The sequence below is a fragment of the Zosterops lateralis genome (genome assembly GCF_965231275.1).
Source record: "Zosterops lateralis genome assembly, chromosome: 3".
In the NCBI taxonomy this organism is placed as follows: domain Eukaryota; kingdom Metazoa; phylum Chordata; class Aves; order Passeriformes; family Zosteropidae; genus Zosterops; species Zosterops lateralis.
In genome coordinates, this window is record NC_139764.1 from 43,976,141 (window position 1) to 43,995,404 (window position 19,264).

At 39.6% G+C, this 19,264-nt stretch overlaps 1 protein-coding gene across 2 annotated transcripts in view; it reads right to left on the minus strand.

Moving 5' to 3' along the window:
* Positions 1-18,986, minus strand: part of ARID4B (AT-rich interaction domain 4B) — an 85,457-nt gene extending 66,471 nt beyond the window's left edge. For both annotated transcript variants that reach the window (XM_083857982.1, XM_083857981.1), the window contains exons 1-2: positions 18,760-18,986; positions 17,574-17,635 (exon numbers count right to left, since the gene is read on the minus strand). In XM_083857982.1, the coding sequence (XP_083714108.1) occupies positions 17,574-17,579 (6 nt within the window). In that variant the 5' untranslated portion in view covers positions 17,580-17,635; positions 18,760-18,986. The remainder of the gene's footprint in view (positions 1-17,573; positions 17,636-18,759) is intronic.
* Positions 18,987-19,264: the final 278 nt, after the last annotated feature.

Sequence of the window (19,264 nt, forward strand, 5' to 3'; positions counted from 1 at the left end):
TAAAATTGGACACAGGTACGGCCTAGTTAATTGCAGGAAAAGCAAATATAATTTCACACAATTTTCAAGTAATATTTTAACATTCCAGTATGGCATTTGCCTTTTTGGCAGAAGTATGACATTGCCTCATGTCCCATTTATTTCTTGGCTATTTTTCCAAGCACTGCCCCCTCAGGAGGTGGGGATAGCAAGCAGCAGGTACCATTTTCAAAGGCAGTGAACTACTAATGTGGCACACAGCACACCATGAAACACCTGCAAGTGTTGATGGCTCCCCACCTCGGCCTGCTGGCTGCCTTCAGCCTCAGACACTAAAACCTTAGATGAGAAGGCAGCAAAGTTCTCAATTCACTGTTGGGAGTCTTGACTCATTGAATAAAGCACCAGCCTCACTCCTCCAGAGGATCTGGGCTACTGCAAATCCATGGCACGAAGCACGTTAGAGGAAATGAGATGCCTGAACTAGTCAGGAGGGCTTGCAGATGAGTTCTGAGCCAACCATGCCACAGCATCGACCCTTCTTTACAAAGCACAGCTACCAAATTCTTTGTGCCCAGTGCCACATGCCCACATTTATAACACAAAGGAGACTTCCCCAGTGTTGTCACTCGCACTGAGAAGCATCACAAACACCCACAGGTTAGCTGGAGTCCTTCACTGGATTTGGCCTACAGTGTCAGACTCAAATGCTCTTTCCTTGCAAAGGCAAAAAGCAATATTGCAGGGATCTTTAATCTTATAGTCTAGGGCATCAAAAAATCCCATAGCTTCAGGATGAACAGAGTTTTTTAGGTTTAAAAAAAGGATATTAATATGCTGTGTAACTAGTTGCTTGAAGAGATCATAAGATTGATTAAAATACTCTGTCACTTCGAACCTTTAAATCAACAGTCTTACTAAATACACATTAAAGGATGATCAAGCAGCTTTTGAGGTAGCAGTTCAAACTAAGCCTAATATGGCTATAGGTATTCACACTAAAATTCTGAATCAACAAGCAACTCCCACAGTTGAAACAAAATGTTTTCATAAAAGGCAGCTACAGAACATGAAGTCTTCTAAACAATTACCTGTGCTTTTCAAGATTCTGTGAATTTCCCCATACACAAAACACTCTATCAAAGTAATCAGAAAAATCACTCAGTCAAAGAAATACCAGCTTTACCACTTCTGATTTGTGCTGATGTATGTCAAAACTCATTTTGCCACCCCCAGGCACTTGTGCGATGTCTCAGACAGACAGGAAGTATGCACATGGTTTCATCTCTGGTTAGAGCTCAACTTACCATAATACTAATTTTAAAAATACTCTGTACACAACTCCACTCAGCAACAATCTGTTCACTTCTTTAGTTTTAAAAGCTCAACTGTTGCAGTCAGTCCCCACTTCCTCTCAACAAATAACGTAGGCCAAAGCTGGCTGCCTTGCCTTGTACTTATATCCATTACTCTGAAATCCTGCAATCTTGTGGCTATTATAGCTGTGGGGATTTTAGCCTCAAGGACAACCTATTATAATGGATTAAAATTTTATAATGCATTTTTCTTAGTGCTTGCAAAAAAACTGGTAACATAGCTTGTACTTAATACAGTTGCTTATTAGATTTCTGAGATGGCAATAGTCATAATGCTTTATCTCTGCAAAGGAACAAATGGAATAGCCCCTTTAGTTTAAATTCAGAAGGGGAAGAAGAAAAATGGGGACTACTAAAAGAAAAAAAAAATCTTATTTTTAAGTGAGAAATTACTAACTGTGTTTCTGTTGTATTTGCAGCCAAAATATGCAACTACCCGTATAAGAATCAAAATAGGAATGTTTTGTGTAGAATTATGAGCTGAAAAGCGACAAGAAGCAAAACAGCCTGATTGCTACAGAATTGACAGGAAACTTCTAAAAATGCAAGTGCTTTAAAACCTAACTGGTGCAAAAGTATACAGCCTCTTTATGGTAGAAATCTAATCAAACATAACTGTTCTAAATGCAAGTCACACTCATGTATTTGTTTTTTCCCCTGGTTCCTTTGAATAATCATCAGGATGGAGTTTTGATCATTATGCAAAGGTAGAAAATCGATCTAGTAAAAAGGATTGAACCTATTCACTCCTTTGAGACAGCCAGGAATGCTAAGATAAATACTCTAAAATCTCTGCCTACCTGCAGAAGACAACAACAACAAAAAAAGTAGTGATCAAAACTAAATCCAATAAAATGGGTTTAAGGGTGGTGACACACACTACCTACTGCAAACAGGAGTTCTTAATTTCTGAAACCAGGAAAGGTGGGGGGGAGATGTGTACTGCTAGATGCTCACCACCAGCATTTAAAACAGATGGTTTGTTCTTCCATACTTCTTTTGTTAGTTAAATTTAACAACTCACAAGTGTAAAAGGGGAAAGACTGGGCCTTCCAAACTCAAATCCACATGAATTACAATGCTTCTCCTTGTGCATCCTTCTTTTTGCATCTGTTCTGATACACCTTCGATTATGGGCTAAAGTGCTCCGACTCACCAATTGGCTTGTTTCTGTTACTTTTGCTAAATCGCTATTCTTTCGCTTTAATAGGTTGTATCATTTCACTGCAAGATCACACAGCAGAGTTAACAAAGTAGGAGCAGACAAATCAATGGGCAAATTGGCAGCCCGCCTCAAACTACAAGATGAAGTAGTACTCCACAATAATTTAGAACTTATAAGGTTCTTGCAAGAAAAACAGAGAAATTTCAAAACTTAGAAAATAATCCTCTTCTTTTTCCATGCATGTTTGATAGCGTTTTCTATATTTACTTTTTCACTGCACACACTAGCTCTTAAATTTCTTTTTTTTTTCCAAATTCCAAAACCTGAATGTATGAGGCCCTTAGCTGCATGGGAAAGGTGACATTTACCATGCTATATTTTCTTTTTCTTTAATAACTTGATAGTGAAGCTGTCTCTTCTTCTAATAATCTGAGTGTCAAACAAACAGCTTTTGGTCAAACATCTCCACTAAAACCCTGAAGTGGCTTTAAACTGGCTGAAAGCACTTCAGCACTGGAGTATATGCAAGGTCAAACACAAGTTTGTATTCAAAGTCTAATCTACTTGGATAGCACTCAAAAAATCAGTTAATGTTAAGTTTTATATCCAGGACACATTATTTACAAACACAGCAGGTATTAGTGATTTATCTGAACATTCTCTAGGAATGCTTTAAGTTTTGATTTTATAGAGAACTAGTGAATGACCATTACCATTAGATCATAGAACAAAACGGTTTGTTTTGGTTTTTTTTTTTTTGCAAAGTAAGAAGTCCAACTGTAAACTGAGAACTAATTTCAAGATTAATTTTTAAAATTTCAGAATTTACCACAAAAAGAGGCACTTTGCTTAATTCAATTTATAAATGGGATCAGTCCTGTCAAAAATCACTGCTTGGTTTGACTTCCCTGAAAAATGCAATATTCAATGTGACTGGATTACAGATAACTTGTACCAAGATGATGAGCCAGTGCTGAAGCAGTCTTTAAAAGTCCTTCAAGGAACAGAGATTTACAGTAGAACAAGAAAATTAACCAGAGCCATACAGCTGGACAAACGAGATTGCTCACAAGTCACTGCCTTGCACGGGGTATCTCCATTAGGTTCAACACCAATAACAGACACTAAAGCACACTTGAATCCAGAAAACCTGTTTCAGGTTACACCACAGTGGCAAAGAGATCAAAATATGAGAAAACATTCTTTCAGTCCTCTCATGGTCTTGCATGGATTTAACACAGAGATCTCATTAGCACTGTTTGACACAGCACATGCCCCCAGAAGCCCTGTAGTTACAGGAATATAAATATGCAGACTTTCTCCTCCTTCACAGAGCCTGACATTGCAATTAAAAACATCAAACTGAAGGAAGAAGGTTCAATATCACTGCAAAGATAATTTCATTTGATTGCACCTCTGGAATCTAATTTTTTCTGATAAATTCAGACTTAGTGGAGATACAGTCACCTAAGTCTCCATTTCAGACTATATTAAATTAATAGCACGTAGCACAAAGATACTTTACCTACAGGAAAAACTCTTGTTCTCTCTACCAACTTGCCTTTTGTTTTTCCAAACAGGTTGTTTTCATCTCAGACAAAGTGCAAGGCTCAGATTCACTGAGATATAAACACAAGTAACAGAACCTGAAGATGCACCTTAGAACATGCAAACCAGGTTCTCCTCTGCTTTCTAGTGACTTGTTCTGAAAAAAATACCCTCAAAATTCTCCACTGGCCTCAGGAGATTTAGCATGCACAGACCAACAGTCTTTTCTTCCTTTCTAGGTTAGTGCCAGCAATAACTTTTAAGACTCTCATTTTGCAAACTAGCCAAACTAAATATACTTTTCACTTGTTTTGGGTTTTGACAATGTTTGACTTCAACCAGATACACACTAATCCCTACACTTTTCCTTAGGTTTTAGCGTTAAGCAAATCCTTCTTTGGAATATTTTGACAGATCTTCACTCCTGGTCCAAACTGGCCATTTATTATTACTCACCAGTAACCTGCTATGCTGTTCTTGAGTCTCCAAGGGACACGTGACACAAGAGCTAACAAAACACACCTCAATTGGACAGAACAACTAATACACCAAGACTGCAATATTTTTGGCTTAAAAACAGTAAGCCTCATATTTGGCTTTCCTGGAATTCCCTATGCCACAATTACACATTTGAAACATCTAATAGAATGTAATTGTAATGAAATTCTAAGGCAAGCTAGGCAACAAAGTGAACTTTTTAAAGAACTGTAGGTAATTTCTAGATATTCAAATATATTTGTATGTGTTCGTGTGTGTATATAAGTGCAAACCTGACCATAATGACCTTCACCACATAAGTTTTTGGAAGTAAAAAATAAAAATTACAAGTATTACCCTTTACAGGTGTATCTATCCTGGTCTCTTCGATGATACATTCTAGATATATTTTTCAGTGTCCGGATGATAATTCTTTCCCTTGGTTTTTTGCCCCTTTTACATTTATCAAACATTCATTTTTCTCTCCAAGCTTCCTCTAGAGATTCTACTTCCTATTAAAAATTATTTTACATTACATTAGCTAAGACACAAATAGCATACAGTAACTACAAACGCATGCAAAGTATCAATAGTGCTTCAGCCTTACTCCATGCAGAGGCTGTACTTTCTAACATCTGGAACAGTCTTACAATCTTCGAACTGCCAGTAGATTATACTGCAATACAAATATCTGTCTCCATACTATCTTTCTTTCATGGAAATATGGAGATCTATCTTTATAGAAAGATATTACACCTTTCAAAATAGTGAAAAAATCCTTCAGCTTCTTCACCCAGTAAGAAAAAGCAAAAGGGGAAAAAACCTCCCCTAAAAATTTAAAGCAACCACAACTACTGCATGTGCAAAGAAAAAGGTGACTCTATATATGCAAAGAAATAAAATTACATAAGAAGAGCTGCATTAGCCAAAGTTTTTCAACATTCTGATTTTCCCCGTAATAGTCTAATGAAGCTATAGGTCCCTGAATAATGAACAGGACTATTAACAACAAGATTGCTTAATTGTATCATCAAATCTCCCTAGAAACATGGCACTACATTAAAGACAAGGAGAGATGAGACACAAATAAGGTTAAAGAGAAGTGAAGTACTAGCATTACCATACACACACTTGCACCATGTACAAGCAGCCAAGCAGCACAAAAAAACCAATTAAACTTAGGTTTGGTCTGCCACTACAATAAAATAGTTGGTAAAGAGTACAGATAGCTTCCAATCAAGAAGAGCAGACTGGTTAGGATTTGAACTATATAACCAATTATAATCACATAACCAATTATTTGGGTCTGAAAGAGAAATCATCTTCCAGAAAAATATAAACATTATTTGCCATAATACACTTTTCTTTCAAATGGGAAGTTCCTCAAACTCTTAAGTAAATTGTAAATCCTTCCCTCACTTTCCAAGTTGAAAAAACCAACAACTTATTTGTATATCCTACTTTCCCCAGATTAACAGAAATAAATGCCTCTTTTAGAGTAAGGCATATGTAACTCAGTACAATTGCATATGGGTTAAAAAAAAGGTCTAAAATTTCAAGCCCACAGTTTTTATTTCTCTTTTTTTCATCGTAGAAACTACAGTGTTTCTTCAATAATATTCTTCTACGAGCTAGTTTTACAAGTATCCTAACTTGTAGGAACACAATTCCTAACTTACAGAAATTTAACAAACATAGACACAGATGTAAACTTCTCTCCCATCTCAGTTCATTTTTAGAGAAAAATACTGGCCAAATACTCTTGCATGGTCAGCAGCAAGGCTATTAGAAGAAAATTAATAATTTCTCTTTCTCATTCCTCTCCACAACCATATTCATCTGGCAGAATAAGAGTTCAGTACCTATATGTAAGAATTCAGTATTTAAGTTTGTGAAAGGAGGTTTGGGGGGAAAAGGCAAAATGTTGTCAATGTGGCAACTATTCAGAACAGTGATACAAGATTTTCCTGTTCAACTAAGTTCTGCTTTTCCACCAGAAAATACCCATAACCAACCAAGCCTGCCAGCATTAAAAATAAAACAGATAATAAGAAAACAGAAATACCTAGCTGAAGACAAGTTTGGAGGAGATTTGTCAAGTGCTGCATTATTACGAAGACATATTTTAGATGTACACTACACAGAAAGTGTAAGTGCCACTGTAGTAATATAGGGAATAAGAACAATATATAAGCAGTTAGTATTCAGTCAGGTTACCTTCCAGACTTTAAGGAATTAAAGAACCTAAACCACTTGTTTCACACCTTTTATCCAATCTACCCACCCAGAATACTTCTGTTTCTTTGGCTACTCATTGCTGCACCTGTTTCCAAAACATCTTCAGCTGGCTTAGCCCGTGACTAATGGCAGCCATTTCCAGGGAGCGACTATTTAAAGAAAGATCTTCGCTCAGACTCCACAAAACTCTTCAATATATTAAAGAATAGAGAATAAAATTTTTGAATTTCCATAGGTAGTGTAAGAGTCTGTTCACCACTTTCAAGTGTGCTGAAGCTATTCTGTAAAGCCCAGTTTTTTTTCTTTAAAAGTCTTTAAGCCTCTTATACTAAAACCTTCATTTTTTTAGCCTCTTTTTGAAAAGTAACATCTAGGATTACTCAAGTGAAAAAGTCTACCTTAAGTTTTGCTTAATAGTCTTTTGTATGTCAACAATTCTACTGTTACTTTCCACGTGAAACCTTGTTCCATTCTCAAAAGTTGAACAAGAGGCACCTCAAAAGGTCTTCAGTTCCAAGACACAATGCAGGAGTCTCACGATGCTTCTCAATAAAATATCAGTGTCTCCATCAAATCACCAGGTTACAGTATCAATTTCATATGCCAATGAAGTTCTAATTAATTTTATGTTTGTGATCAATGTTGTTTCCCTAAGCCTAAGAAGACAATTGAAGAGAGATTCTGAAATACATGGCTTAAAAGATAAATCTAATCTTCCAGTAGTACTGTATGAAAAATCAGCCCAATGTAATATTTATCTCCACAGAAATTCTGTGCACCACCCTGCTAGAAGAGGAATACCCAGTTAAAGCATTCACACTAGCCTTACTAAGCAACTGATGTGCCCACATATTACTTGGCTGGAATATTGTTTCAGTGGACACAAAAGCTGTCAGAAGAGAAACTGCCAGAAAAAAAAAAAAAAAAAAAAAAAAAAAAAAAAAAAAAAAAAAAGGAAAGATGGTGCAGTTCTTTTAAGGAGGTTTTTGTAAACACAAGTCCCATCTGCACATCAAATTCAAGCATTGCAGTGGTGTAGATTTTTTTCCCCAAGTTCACTTCTGAGCAAAAAATAATGAGGATATCCAGCTACAGCAGTAAGATAGCAAAGTTCTGGAACTGTATCTGGATTTGTCTGGAATCAAGTACCTTGGAAGGAAATTTACCATTTCCTTTTGGCTTTCTGTTTGTTTATATATATTTATATGAAGATCTTAAAAGCCGATTTGTTTCCTCAAAACTTCAACTAAGTAAACACAATGCACATAACTAGAGAAACTTGATAAGGCCAGCTTAAGTATCATGGATCATTTTTATTTCACATAATAAATGTTATGTTTAATATCTATTGTCAGACCACAATTAGGATTTCATTACACCATTTCAAATGTTCAAGTAAGTGCTGTTGCATAGCAAGTTACTCCAGTGACAAAAAGGAAGACTGTTCTCTATTTTAGTATAAAAAAGGACTAAGTATAATTTTACTGAACTGAAATCATTGCTACTTGAGCCACAAATAAAAACATTTCACTGATTTAAAGTTGATCTACTACCACCTGAGTTGCTCTCTAGATGCTACCAATGCCACATACAACACCAGTGAAACAGTCTGTCACAGCAGGACATAGACCTATCTCTCTCATATGTATTATTATTATGCTGTCACCAAAAGAGTATTTGTCTTACAAAATAGAATGTAACAAAAGCAGCCTACTCACTTTACTTGCATCAAAAACCTAAATCACCCTACACTGGCAAGTGTACATATAAATATGTACTTTTCTAATGTACAATGTATGAAATAGAAGATGATTTTTTAAATGAAATGAAATATGTTTACCCTATCAACCCAACATTTTGGCTTGCATCAGATAAAGTAAAATGTAATCAGAACATTAGCTCGACAGCCAAAGAGCTACTAGCAAAGAAAAACTGAATTAGTGTAGACAGGCATCTAATATACATACTAATACTTTCTGGAACTTCATGTTAAATTATTCCAGGGAACACACTTGGCAGGAGCCTTGGCAGTCCAATTCTAAAATGGATCAAGAATATCAGAATATATCTGAAGACTGACTTTGCAGGTTTTAACCCACGTCTCCAATGCTGTATGTCATCGAGTGACACAATCTTTTGTACTACTTGATTTTTAGGAATGTAGAAACTGCACTAGTAATCTGTGAGTAAAGGAATGAATCCAAGATTTAATGTCTTTTAAATTGTCCAACATTGCAGGAAATTAGGCATGAAATTCTGCAAAGAAGACAAAGACACCACACGGTTACCCAAATCATGTTCTACGTGTAAAGGTATGTGGATTGTCATTGTAAAGTTCTGGAAGAGCACCTCAGAATGAATCTTCATTGAGAAAATGGAAAAGACTCAAAGTTGAATTATCATCTCCATTTTTGTCTCTGTCGCAGGCAGCAAGGTATTGGTACATATCAAACTAATTTTCACACGGTACTGCAGTCTTACTTAGGCATAAGTATTTTGCTATCTCCCTTGATGCCCATCTAGCAGGACAACCTTCCAAAGAAATTGAAGTGGAAATTTATAAAATGATTGCTGTGTTTTCAAAAATGCATTTATATTTATGGAAGCACAAAGATTAAGAAGCATATATATTTTATTTCTAAATTTAGTGATGTAATTTGAAGTAATATTCATTTAATATTACAGCAACATCTATCTTTCAATAAGCAGAGCAGTAAAATAAGTTAAAAAGTGAAAACACATTTTCCATTACAAATTACTGAATTCTGAAATGCTGGTATAACATGTACTCATTTAAAAATGTCTCAATCCCTTATTATTTCTCCCAGGAAAAGAAGGTACACCAACCTAAGTGTCACAGCATTAATGAAAAGATTAACTTAACACTCCTTTACTTAAATACTCATAAAGGATGTTGGGAAGTCTCTTCCACTATTTTATATTCATTTAAAGTATTCTTTGAAATCTTAGAAGAACGTATTCCACATTTATTTTTAAGAAAACACAAAGTGGACTATTTTAAATGTACAAATGAGATTTAGCGCTTGCAATCTGCTGTTCAGAGGATAGCTGAAAACAGGAAGGAAAAGAATTATCACAGTGGATCAGGTTGCCCTACCACAAACTGAAACTTTTTTTTTCACATCAGAAGAGAATGTGAAAAAAACAAATTACTCCCTACTACATTATTTATTACTAGCTGAAACCTTGCATCAGATACACTTGGATCTGAATTCTGCTGAAGTCAAATCCCATTTCCCAAATCCCTTTTAAAAGGATTGTCTTAAGCTATGAGAAATACTAAGTTAGAAGGACACTTAAGAGGGAAAAGGGAAAGGATCACAGATAAAAGCTCAGCTAAAACACCAGTTCTTAGAAAGGAAGATAACATATCATACAAATATCTGCATTAAGTTTGTGATAATAAGCAGAAAACATCACACACCTCACTCACTCTACCATCTCCAACTGGCATTAGCACCCAATTGCCACCAAGTCTCCACTTATCCACCCATAAATATATGAGCCTTCTTAACACATACCAAAAAAACCCACAAAAAACCAGTAACAACCCTGAAAGTTTGATTTCTGTTCCCTTCAATTTCCTTATCAAAGAGTGATGTAAGTTCTCCCCAAATTATCATTTCCTACTGTTTTAATTCGGAATAAAGGTAGCACAATTATTTACATCTTCCACTCACTGGTAAAAGTACCTATTGTCAAAACATTTTATAGGCATACAGAGATTGTCACCTTTATAGGATAGGAATCTAGTATTTATAAAATCTTTCTACAGAAAATTATAATATCAACTGTTTCTCTAATTTAAGTAGAAAGAGACATAATTGTTATTAATGGTATTCTTTCCAAATACTGAATAAGAACTTGAAGGAGGAGGGAAAGCAAAGCTTATATTGGCCCCCTTAAAAAATGAGCTTTTTTGTCTGATACCCTTCTTTAAGACTTCTCCCTTTTTAAAATTCAGTGTTTATCATACTGAAAATGAAATTTTATTCATTCCTTTCAAGACACAGCATCAATTCAATTAAACCTTTTCACTCAACATCTAGAAAACATGATCTTCAAACCTGTAAAGAACTCTGGTGTTCTAGGTAGCAAGCAAGCACAAAAAACCTTCTATGGTAATTTCACCTGTAGAGTTAACAAAATGTTTAGCCTAATGACTGTAAACTGACAGCTTGGCAAAGAGATGGGTAGGATGTGTGTTCACATGCAGTTTAAACCAATCCTAATCAGTCTTGGTCCACTTCTGCTTTTGTGTCCTCTCTTCCTCTCCCAGGCATCAGTCAGTCTGCAAGTGAAAAGTATACCTATCTGATTGTTCTTAATTTCAGCTTAGTTCCGTGTACTCTGGCACCACACAAATGGACTGCTAGCAGGGAAGAAAACAAGAATAAAGCCAAGAGTGGAAGAAGGAGACAAGGCTGCATTCTTTCATGACCATACAACCTTAATTTGACAAATTATTTATGAAACAAAACCCTTTGCTACAAGGTGTTGGAGGACAAACCAACAGATTAAACAGTAAGAACAGCAAACTCCTCTGCCCAAGAACAGTGTTATTCGCATTAGTCCAACCTGGCTGCTCTGCAACAAAGTTCTATAGATGTTTGCATTCACACTTAGCTTAAATGACAACTGATGAAAGCTGTCTCTAGTTACTCCTTACGGGGATCTGCATAAGTCACAATCAAAGACTACTTAATCTGGGAGTTGTGGATGCTTTTCTTTGGTGTCCTGACTACCATCTTCACTAGAGGAAATACAGGCTCAAAGACAACAGTAATGGGAGCAAGTAACTCCATGTTAACTGGAGCAATGCCTTTTCATAGTTCAGCATAATTTTCTTCATAGTGAAGACAGGTTCAGAAACCCCCAAAATAGTACTCCACACTCAATTAATTAATAGATACTCACTCAGGAAGTCACTGTCACACAGTGGTCACACATAAAGCAGCTGCCTCATCTCAGTCCTAGTTTTCTACAGGTAACTCAGCAACACCCTCCACCCCCCTGCTCTGACATTCTCACAACTGGCTTTCAGAGCTTGCTTATAAACACTTCTTGCTAAACAGGTCATGACTGCTTTATAGTCTGCCAAAAAAAAAAAAAAAAAAAGACAATAGTGTTCTCTTTATTGAATTTCTCCCCTGGTTCAAACTAATCTTCACAATGAAAATAGATGTCTTGTCAAGTATTGAATATCAAAGTGGCTTGCTGTCTTTTCCTTACTTGAATTCCATGAAATATCCCCTCATCTGGTCACCCCATGTTAACAGAAAAAAAGAACAAAAAACCCAAGTACCCAGATTTATGACTTTCCATCAAAACCTTTTAAAATAATTATTGTAACACATATTAAATCACTAACATTTAGTTTATGCATAGGGCTAAACAATTTTTCTTAGTTCCCTGGAGGCCTTTTGAAGTTTTCTAGAAGTCTTTAGAAATCCATTCCATGCACATATCCAAGCAAATATCCAGCGAGTGATAGCAAGCACAGCAGTTGGACAAGTGCTAAGTAGAAAAGGCAAAAAGTAGTGTTTTAAACCCAAGCACATCAATTAAAAAGCAAGCAGCCACAATACCTGACTTCCCAACATTTCTGAACTGTGACCTGAATTACATTTAGGGCAGAAACAGTTCAAGATCCATGGTTTTTAGCTTTGTAAATTTCAGCTAAAACAGCTGAAGGGCCTGTTAAGTAGAAATGCAGAGAATCCAACTGTTGCATTTCACAACAGGTAGAGAACAGAAATTGGGTTAACTACTTTCAAGTAAGTATGAACTGATAAATAAACGAGCATTTGGATGGCACCTATCACATTAGGGTGCCAAGTAAGGTTAAGCTGTAGGTTTTTCTGTAAAATTTGTTACTTTTTTCAATGAGGACACCTCAAACTCCCTTTTATTCTTCAGCCTATTATAAAAGCGTGTTTCTGAGGAAAATTAGTATATCTGTAGGATTTAAACAAAAAATTTGAAACCAATTTGTGACAACAGTATCATCTCCACCTTTCTCAAAGTGAGCACTATTTTTTCAGTTTACTCAAATGGCAAAGCATTCAGATTAAGTATTTGATAGTGATTGTAAAGCTTAATATCACGAAACCTTTGCATTTTTGTTTCAAAGGGCTTTTCAACTACAATGCAGAATTTCTTTGAAAACAGACATGCAGTGTGTCTCACAGCATGCTTCTGCTCTACATGTATACAATACTTGTTTTGGATTACAAAGTGAACTGAATAACCATCCCAAAGTGTTCCAGTGAAGATATGCACATTCATTATTCTGCCTACTAGCATTTCTCTTAGACAGTATGCTCACACAATAGTTATGCTGCCATGAGAGCATTGATCCAAAAATCCTTCACCAACTTTGAAGATAATAATACAGGCAACTTAACTGTACTAATGCCCATAGTTTATTACAACTTCAGTCTTCTCAGTCTAACACAACCTTTTTTCCACTATGTGGTCTCATTAACTTTGACTCCTTATCAACCAACACAACTATTCAACAGTCACATACTATCCATGCAGATCCGAGTTCAAGACTTCCATGATGTTTAGCCACGGTAAAATATACAAAGACTAACATTTAAAAAGTGCAAATAAACCATTTCAAACTAACAATAGATTATTCCAACATGACTTGTGATTGCTTGGTGCAAGTGGTGTTTGCTTTCCTTTCTACATAATTATGCAAGCATGAGGAAGTCAATAACTGCCTCTGATCACTTGTTCAAACCGGAACATCAGGAAAGAATTTAAGAAAATCATTTTTCACAAAGCAAAAACAAGTTACAGGGGAAAACCATCTCTTAAGACTTACCTGTTCTCCTGCCTCCATCACAAAAACTATTCTAATGGTACTCTTCCTTTAGAAATCTCCATTTCTGCTGTAATTCAAATAGTTAACCAGAAAGTGAAAGGTCACTACATTCCATGACTGGTTTCCAGCCTGCATAAGACCAATGGGATTTTCAACTGACTTGTGCTCCAAGTTGGAAATTAGTGGCTGAAAAGTTTACTAGATATTTTGCTTTTGTCTTCAGCCATACTGGCAGAGAATATGAGCAATGGTCTGGCACACATTAAGGGAAAGCAGCTACAGCATCAGTGTGCACCACTGATCTCTCTGGGTAGCTGGAGAGGTCACTAGGACAGACTACAAAAACAAAAATGTAAATTCAGGATGAATTAAAAGCAAAACAAAACAAAAATCTACCATAAACCATAGGCATGGCTTTCTTAATTTCTTAGTGTGGCAACTTTGAGCAAGCACCCAGGAACATCTAGGATTACCAAAGAGAAGTTTCAACACCCATTAAATAGTTTGTACTTTACAGAATGAAAAACATTAACATGCAAATAGTATCAAAACATTTAAACAATCAGTTTCAGATCTCTTAACTCACAGAGCACTGCTCTAGCTTCTGGGACATCTGCTCTTGATCCCCACTCAGTAGTGAACTTTTTAACTACAGTGGGTATATTACCTTCATTCACATATTTTTGTATCAAACAAATGCCATGATACATACTAAAAATCTCAGGAGCATTTGCAGCAGTTCTTAGTACAAATCACTTGTGAAACCAAGCTTGTGTTTATTTCTCTCTTTAAAAGCAGACACTTTGCTTTCATGAAGTTTATTTCCTGATTTTGGAGCTAAAAAAAAGCCCTTTATAAGAATGCTTTTACATATATGGCTACCTACTTAGTAAGTAGTAATTTGACGGCATGCAATTAGTTTTTAAATCATCAAACAGATTCTACATTCTTCTGACACATACTTAAATGCAAAAAGGCCTTATACAAAAGGTGCTAAATCAAACAATAAAAAAACTTCACAACATGCAAGCAATCCTAGCCATTATCTACACGACTGTATTAACTATCAGAGGTCCATCAACACTGGAAAAAGCTGAATTTAGTAGAACATCACAATAACAAGCATAATTCTGTTTGACCTGAGCACTTCTTGTCAGACATATTTCAAGTCTGTTTTTAAGCAGTCTTTGCAGTCCATGGGAAGACTACTTAATAGGCTAAAGTTACTGGTTTATATGAGGGACTTTATTTCCCAGGATTAAGTCGGGTTATTACAAGGAGAACAATTATCCCAACAGCTTTGGTAATCTCTTAGCAGGCAGCGTACCTCTTTTGTGTCAAAGCATTGCGAAATGCAAGAACACGGGTGACTTACAGCAAATTCTTGGTGCTGTTCCTAAATATACCTCACTGTGTTTTACAAAGAAAAATCAACATTTTATCCATAGCACACAGGTGGGGGAAAGGAGTCAGTAAAGCTAAATGAGTAGTTCAAGTTCACGGAAAGAGACAAAGATACCAACAAGGAATCCAGTTCTAAGGCTCTGTGCACCAGAATCCACAACACTCTGCACTTGAAAGAATGACCGAGGCATAAATCAGAACACAGGCCTCAATCGTGCAGTCAGAAGCAAGTCTGCAGTCAGCAGACTCAAAACAAGACTAGGTCTTAAAGCATTAAATCCTCTAGATGCTGAAGTGCCCTTGAGGCATGCACTTTCTTTGGATAACTTAAAAAATAAATGCACAGAAATATACAGTTATATTTAAACAGTATCTTGATCTAGTATAGTCAATGTTACCTTGAAGTGATACAAACAGCTAATAATTCTCTTAGCATTCTCCCCTACTGCTTCTTATTGGACTAGCTTGTATCCTTGTAAGCTTAACTAATAAATTACAAATCTAAGCCAGCCAGAAGGACTAATGCACTGTATCACTCCTATAATCTTAGTTAAGTTGTTGAATCTTAGAAATTTCTTTGGAACTACAATTCTGTTAAAAGTTTCCATGTAATAACTAAAGCTTCAAAGTAATGACTTACAGATTAACCTCCCTTAACACTACAGGGCACAGTAAATAAAGTACTGGAGTTATCTCAAGCATATGTAAGTTTAACACTACACACACACAAATTGCAAAAATCACAAACTTAACACCTGAACACTCTGACAGAATTTATCCCAACTTTAAAAATAAACACGCAATAGTAGCACAAACTTTATTGAATAAGTAAGCTGTGAAATTTTTTTAAATACAGATCTATTAACAGGTTTTTGTGTTTGTTACTCTAAATTTAATCATCTGTTATATGTTCAATTCAGCCTAAAGTGGATGTATATCACTATTTCACAGAACACTTTGCGTTCTACTTGTGATCTGACCTCCTCATGCTCCCAGCTGTCTATCTACATATTAATACGGCTCCAAAAACCACAGTATCTGAACCTAATCTCTATGGTAACTGTACGATTTGTTTACACTGAAAAAGAATATTAGAAACGTATGTAAATTTAACTGTCATTGAAATAAGTGTTCTTTCCTTCTGGGGAAAAATGCTCCCTATACTGCCTCCTATTTATCTTGGTTCTATCTCCTGTATCCCCACCAGGCAATCAGCCACGTTTGGAAAGCTCCCTACCATACAACTTCAACAGCCTGTTGTTAATTCATATATAGTTTACTTTTAATAAGACAGACGTGTGCAGTATTTCAGATCTTAGCACTTGCTAAAGAAAAATCATAGAAAGGGCAATTAAAACATGATTTTAAAAAAATACTGTCATAAAGTCACCAAAGTAAAAAGAAACATACTAAACCTTTAACAGCTATACAGAAAGACTCTTCTGCTCAGCAAACTCAGACCAATCTAGAAATTAAAAGAGTCTATTTCATTTACCATTCCCAGCAGGGAGTATAGTACTGGGTACACATTTTACATAATACTCATTCACAGACAGTAGGCAAAAACTCTGATAGTGGAAGAGCCCACATACAGACTGCTCTTTTTCATTAACAAATGCCAAAGAATTGATGCATCACAAGCTTGTAACAGTTGTTTTTTATAAGATTTACAGTATTTTGAAATGAGATTTACTGGTGTCCAGCAGGACCGGGAGCTGAATTACACGGGGCTGATGGTAACACAAATGGCAGTTTGAGTGAGACATACCAGCAAAATGGTAAAAAAAAAAAAAAAACAAACTAAGAAATGCAGTTGTTAAAAACTACTTTTAGATACACAGTTCTTGGCCACACACAGAAGAAATCATTCTATTCCAATGATACGATTTTTTTTCTATAAAGCTTGCATAATATACCAAACATAAATAGTCTAGAAAGGTCTAAGAGAAGAAAAATGCATGGCAGCGAGGTACATGAATACTACACAGCACCGAGAGGAAAATTAGAACCTGTTTGAAAATCTTCCTGCACCTTACAGCAATCATTTCCCTGCAGAGAATCCCTTACACGCAGCCTCTCCGCTCACACCGAGATTATCCATTCAACAAAACTCCTACTGACGAACAGAAAGTAAATCTACCCTCTATTCGAGTAAACAATGTTCTAGAGCCCGCATTTCCTCCACAGCGTTACTTTCTCGAGCAGGGCGACTGTGCCCTGCTGCTCCATGAAGCAAGCTCAGCCCAGGCAGCCATGTCCTTATTCTCCTACAAATAACGTTTCTGAAGGAGAGCAGCCCCTGCTCGGGGAACTCACAGCCTCCCCCAGCACAGGGCGGCGGAGCAAAGCCCGCCCCACGGCCGGCGAAGGCACCGAAAGGCGGCGGTGAGGGCGAAGCGCCCGCAGTCTGGATCTGCACCAGCCCCGAGCCCCGCGCCGGGCCGGGACAGATGGACTGACAGATAGGACAGCGTTTCTCCACGCAACCCTCCCTCCTTTCCCCTCCCCGGCACGCCAGCGAGCGTTTTACCTTCATGATGAGCTCAGGCTGCGGTAAAAGCCTCGATCGTGGCTAAGCGGCCGAGGCTGGACCTGGAATTTAAAACAAAGCGCTAAGGCACCGCACCAGCCGCTCGCCCCGGGCGGGGGGAGGGGAGCCGAGGCTCGGGTGGGGGCGCTGGGCTCCTCCCGAAACTCCCCCTTCCCTTCCCCGGGTGCCCCCTTCTCCCGCGGCTCACCCCTGTCCCCCTCTGCTCGGCCGCTGTCTCTCCCCCCGCTCCCACACGCCGCGGCTTCCCCTACACCCGCTGCCATTGACGCCATTTCTGTCAGAGGAGGAGAAACTTGCCACAACAACAACCCACCCCCGGCTGCCGCGGGAGGGGGAGGCGCCCGGCCGCCTCCCCGGGGCGCTGCGGCCTCTCCCCGGGCCCCCAGCGCCGGGAGGGCACCCGCGGGGGTCCCGGGCAGAGAATACACCCCCCTCCTCCTCGCTTCACCGCGGGGAGAGGGAGGGAGAGCGGGAGGGAGGCTGCTCCTCCATTGTAGGAGGAAGAGTGCCCGTGTGCGCGGCGAGGGAGCGGGGTGTCGGGAGCAGCCCCCGGCACACACACACACACACACACACACACGCTTTTGTAGGGGCTGCGGCTCCGGATGGCGGCGGCTCCTCCTCCCTCCGTCTCCCCCCCGAAATAAAGGAAAGCGCTGACTCCGCCGCAGGAGTTTCGGCAGCAACAGCCGCAACTCCCCGGCTCGGCGCAGCGGGTCCGGCGGGGGGAGGGAGGGCAGGCAGGAGGCGGCGGAGGAGGGGAAGAAAAGGAAGAAGAAGAAAAGAAGGGAGCGGGGACGGGGAGGGAGGAAGGGAGGGGGGCGGGGAGAAAGGGGCCCGACCTGCTCGGCGGGGACACGGAGCGTGTGTCTGTGTGTGTGGAGGAGGGGGCTCCGTCCCTCCCGGCAGAGGGGCTGAGGAGAGGCCGCCAGTCCCTCCCCCCGGCCCGCCACGGGCTGTTTGGGCTGGGGGGGAAGAAGAAGCATCGGCGAGTCCCGCCGCAGTCTCGCTACCAGGAGAAAAACAAGCGCCCCCCTCCCTCCCTCCCTCCCTCCCTCCCTCGCCGCCGCACGCCCGGCCCCGCGCCCCCACGGGGGCCCCTCGCCGCCTCCCCGCCCGCCGCCGCCGGGGCACGGGGGCTCCTTCTCCGGCTCGGCGCCCTCACCTTTGTTCCGCGGCGACCGCCCGCCCGCTACTCCCCCGGCCCGAGGCGGGGGGCACGGCAGGGAATTGGGCGAAGGCTCCTCTCGGCTCCGGGCGCCCGGCCCCGCTGGACACCGCTGCGGCGGCTCCGCTGGCGGCGGCCCCGCACGGCGCGCGGAGGGGCCGATCCGTCCTGCGCGGCCCCGGCGGCGGTGACTGCTCGGCTCCGTCCCTTCCCCCTCCCGCACCGATGACTGACTGACGGGCGAACGGGAACGGCCACGCCCCCTTTTCCACCGCCCCCATTGGGCCGTGTTCCGCAAGGCCCGCCCACTCCGCGGTCCCATTGGCCTTCGCGTCGGAAATACTGACATCATTCTTCTCCACTTCTATGGAAACTGAGACTCGGCGCCGAGGGTGCTCATGGGGAACGCTGTTCTTGCTCTCTGCTCGCAGCATTTCCGGCAAGCCGCTCTCCTTGGCTCAGCGGACTACAACTCCCAAAATGCATCGCGCGCAGGGGGCAG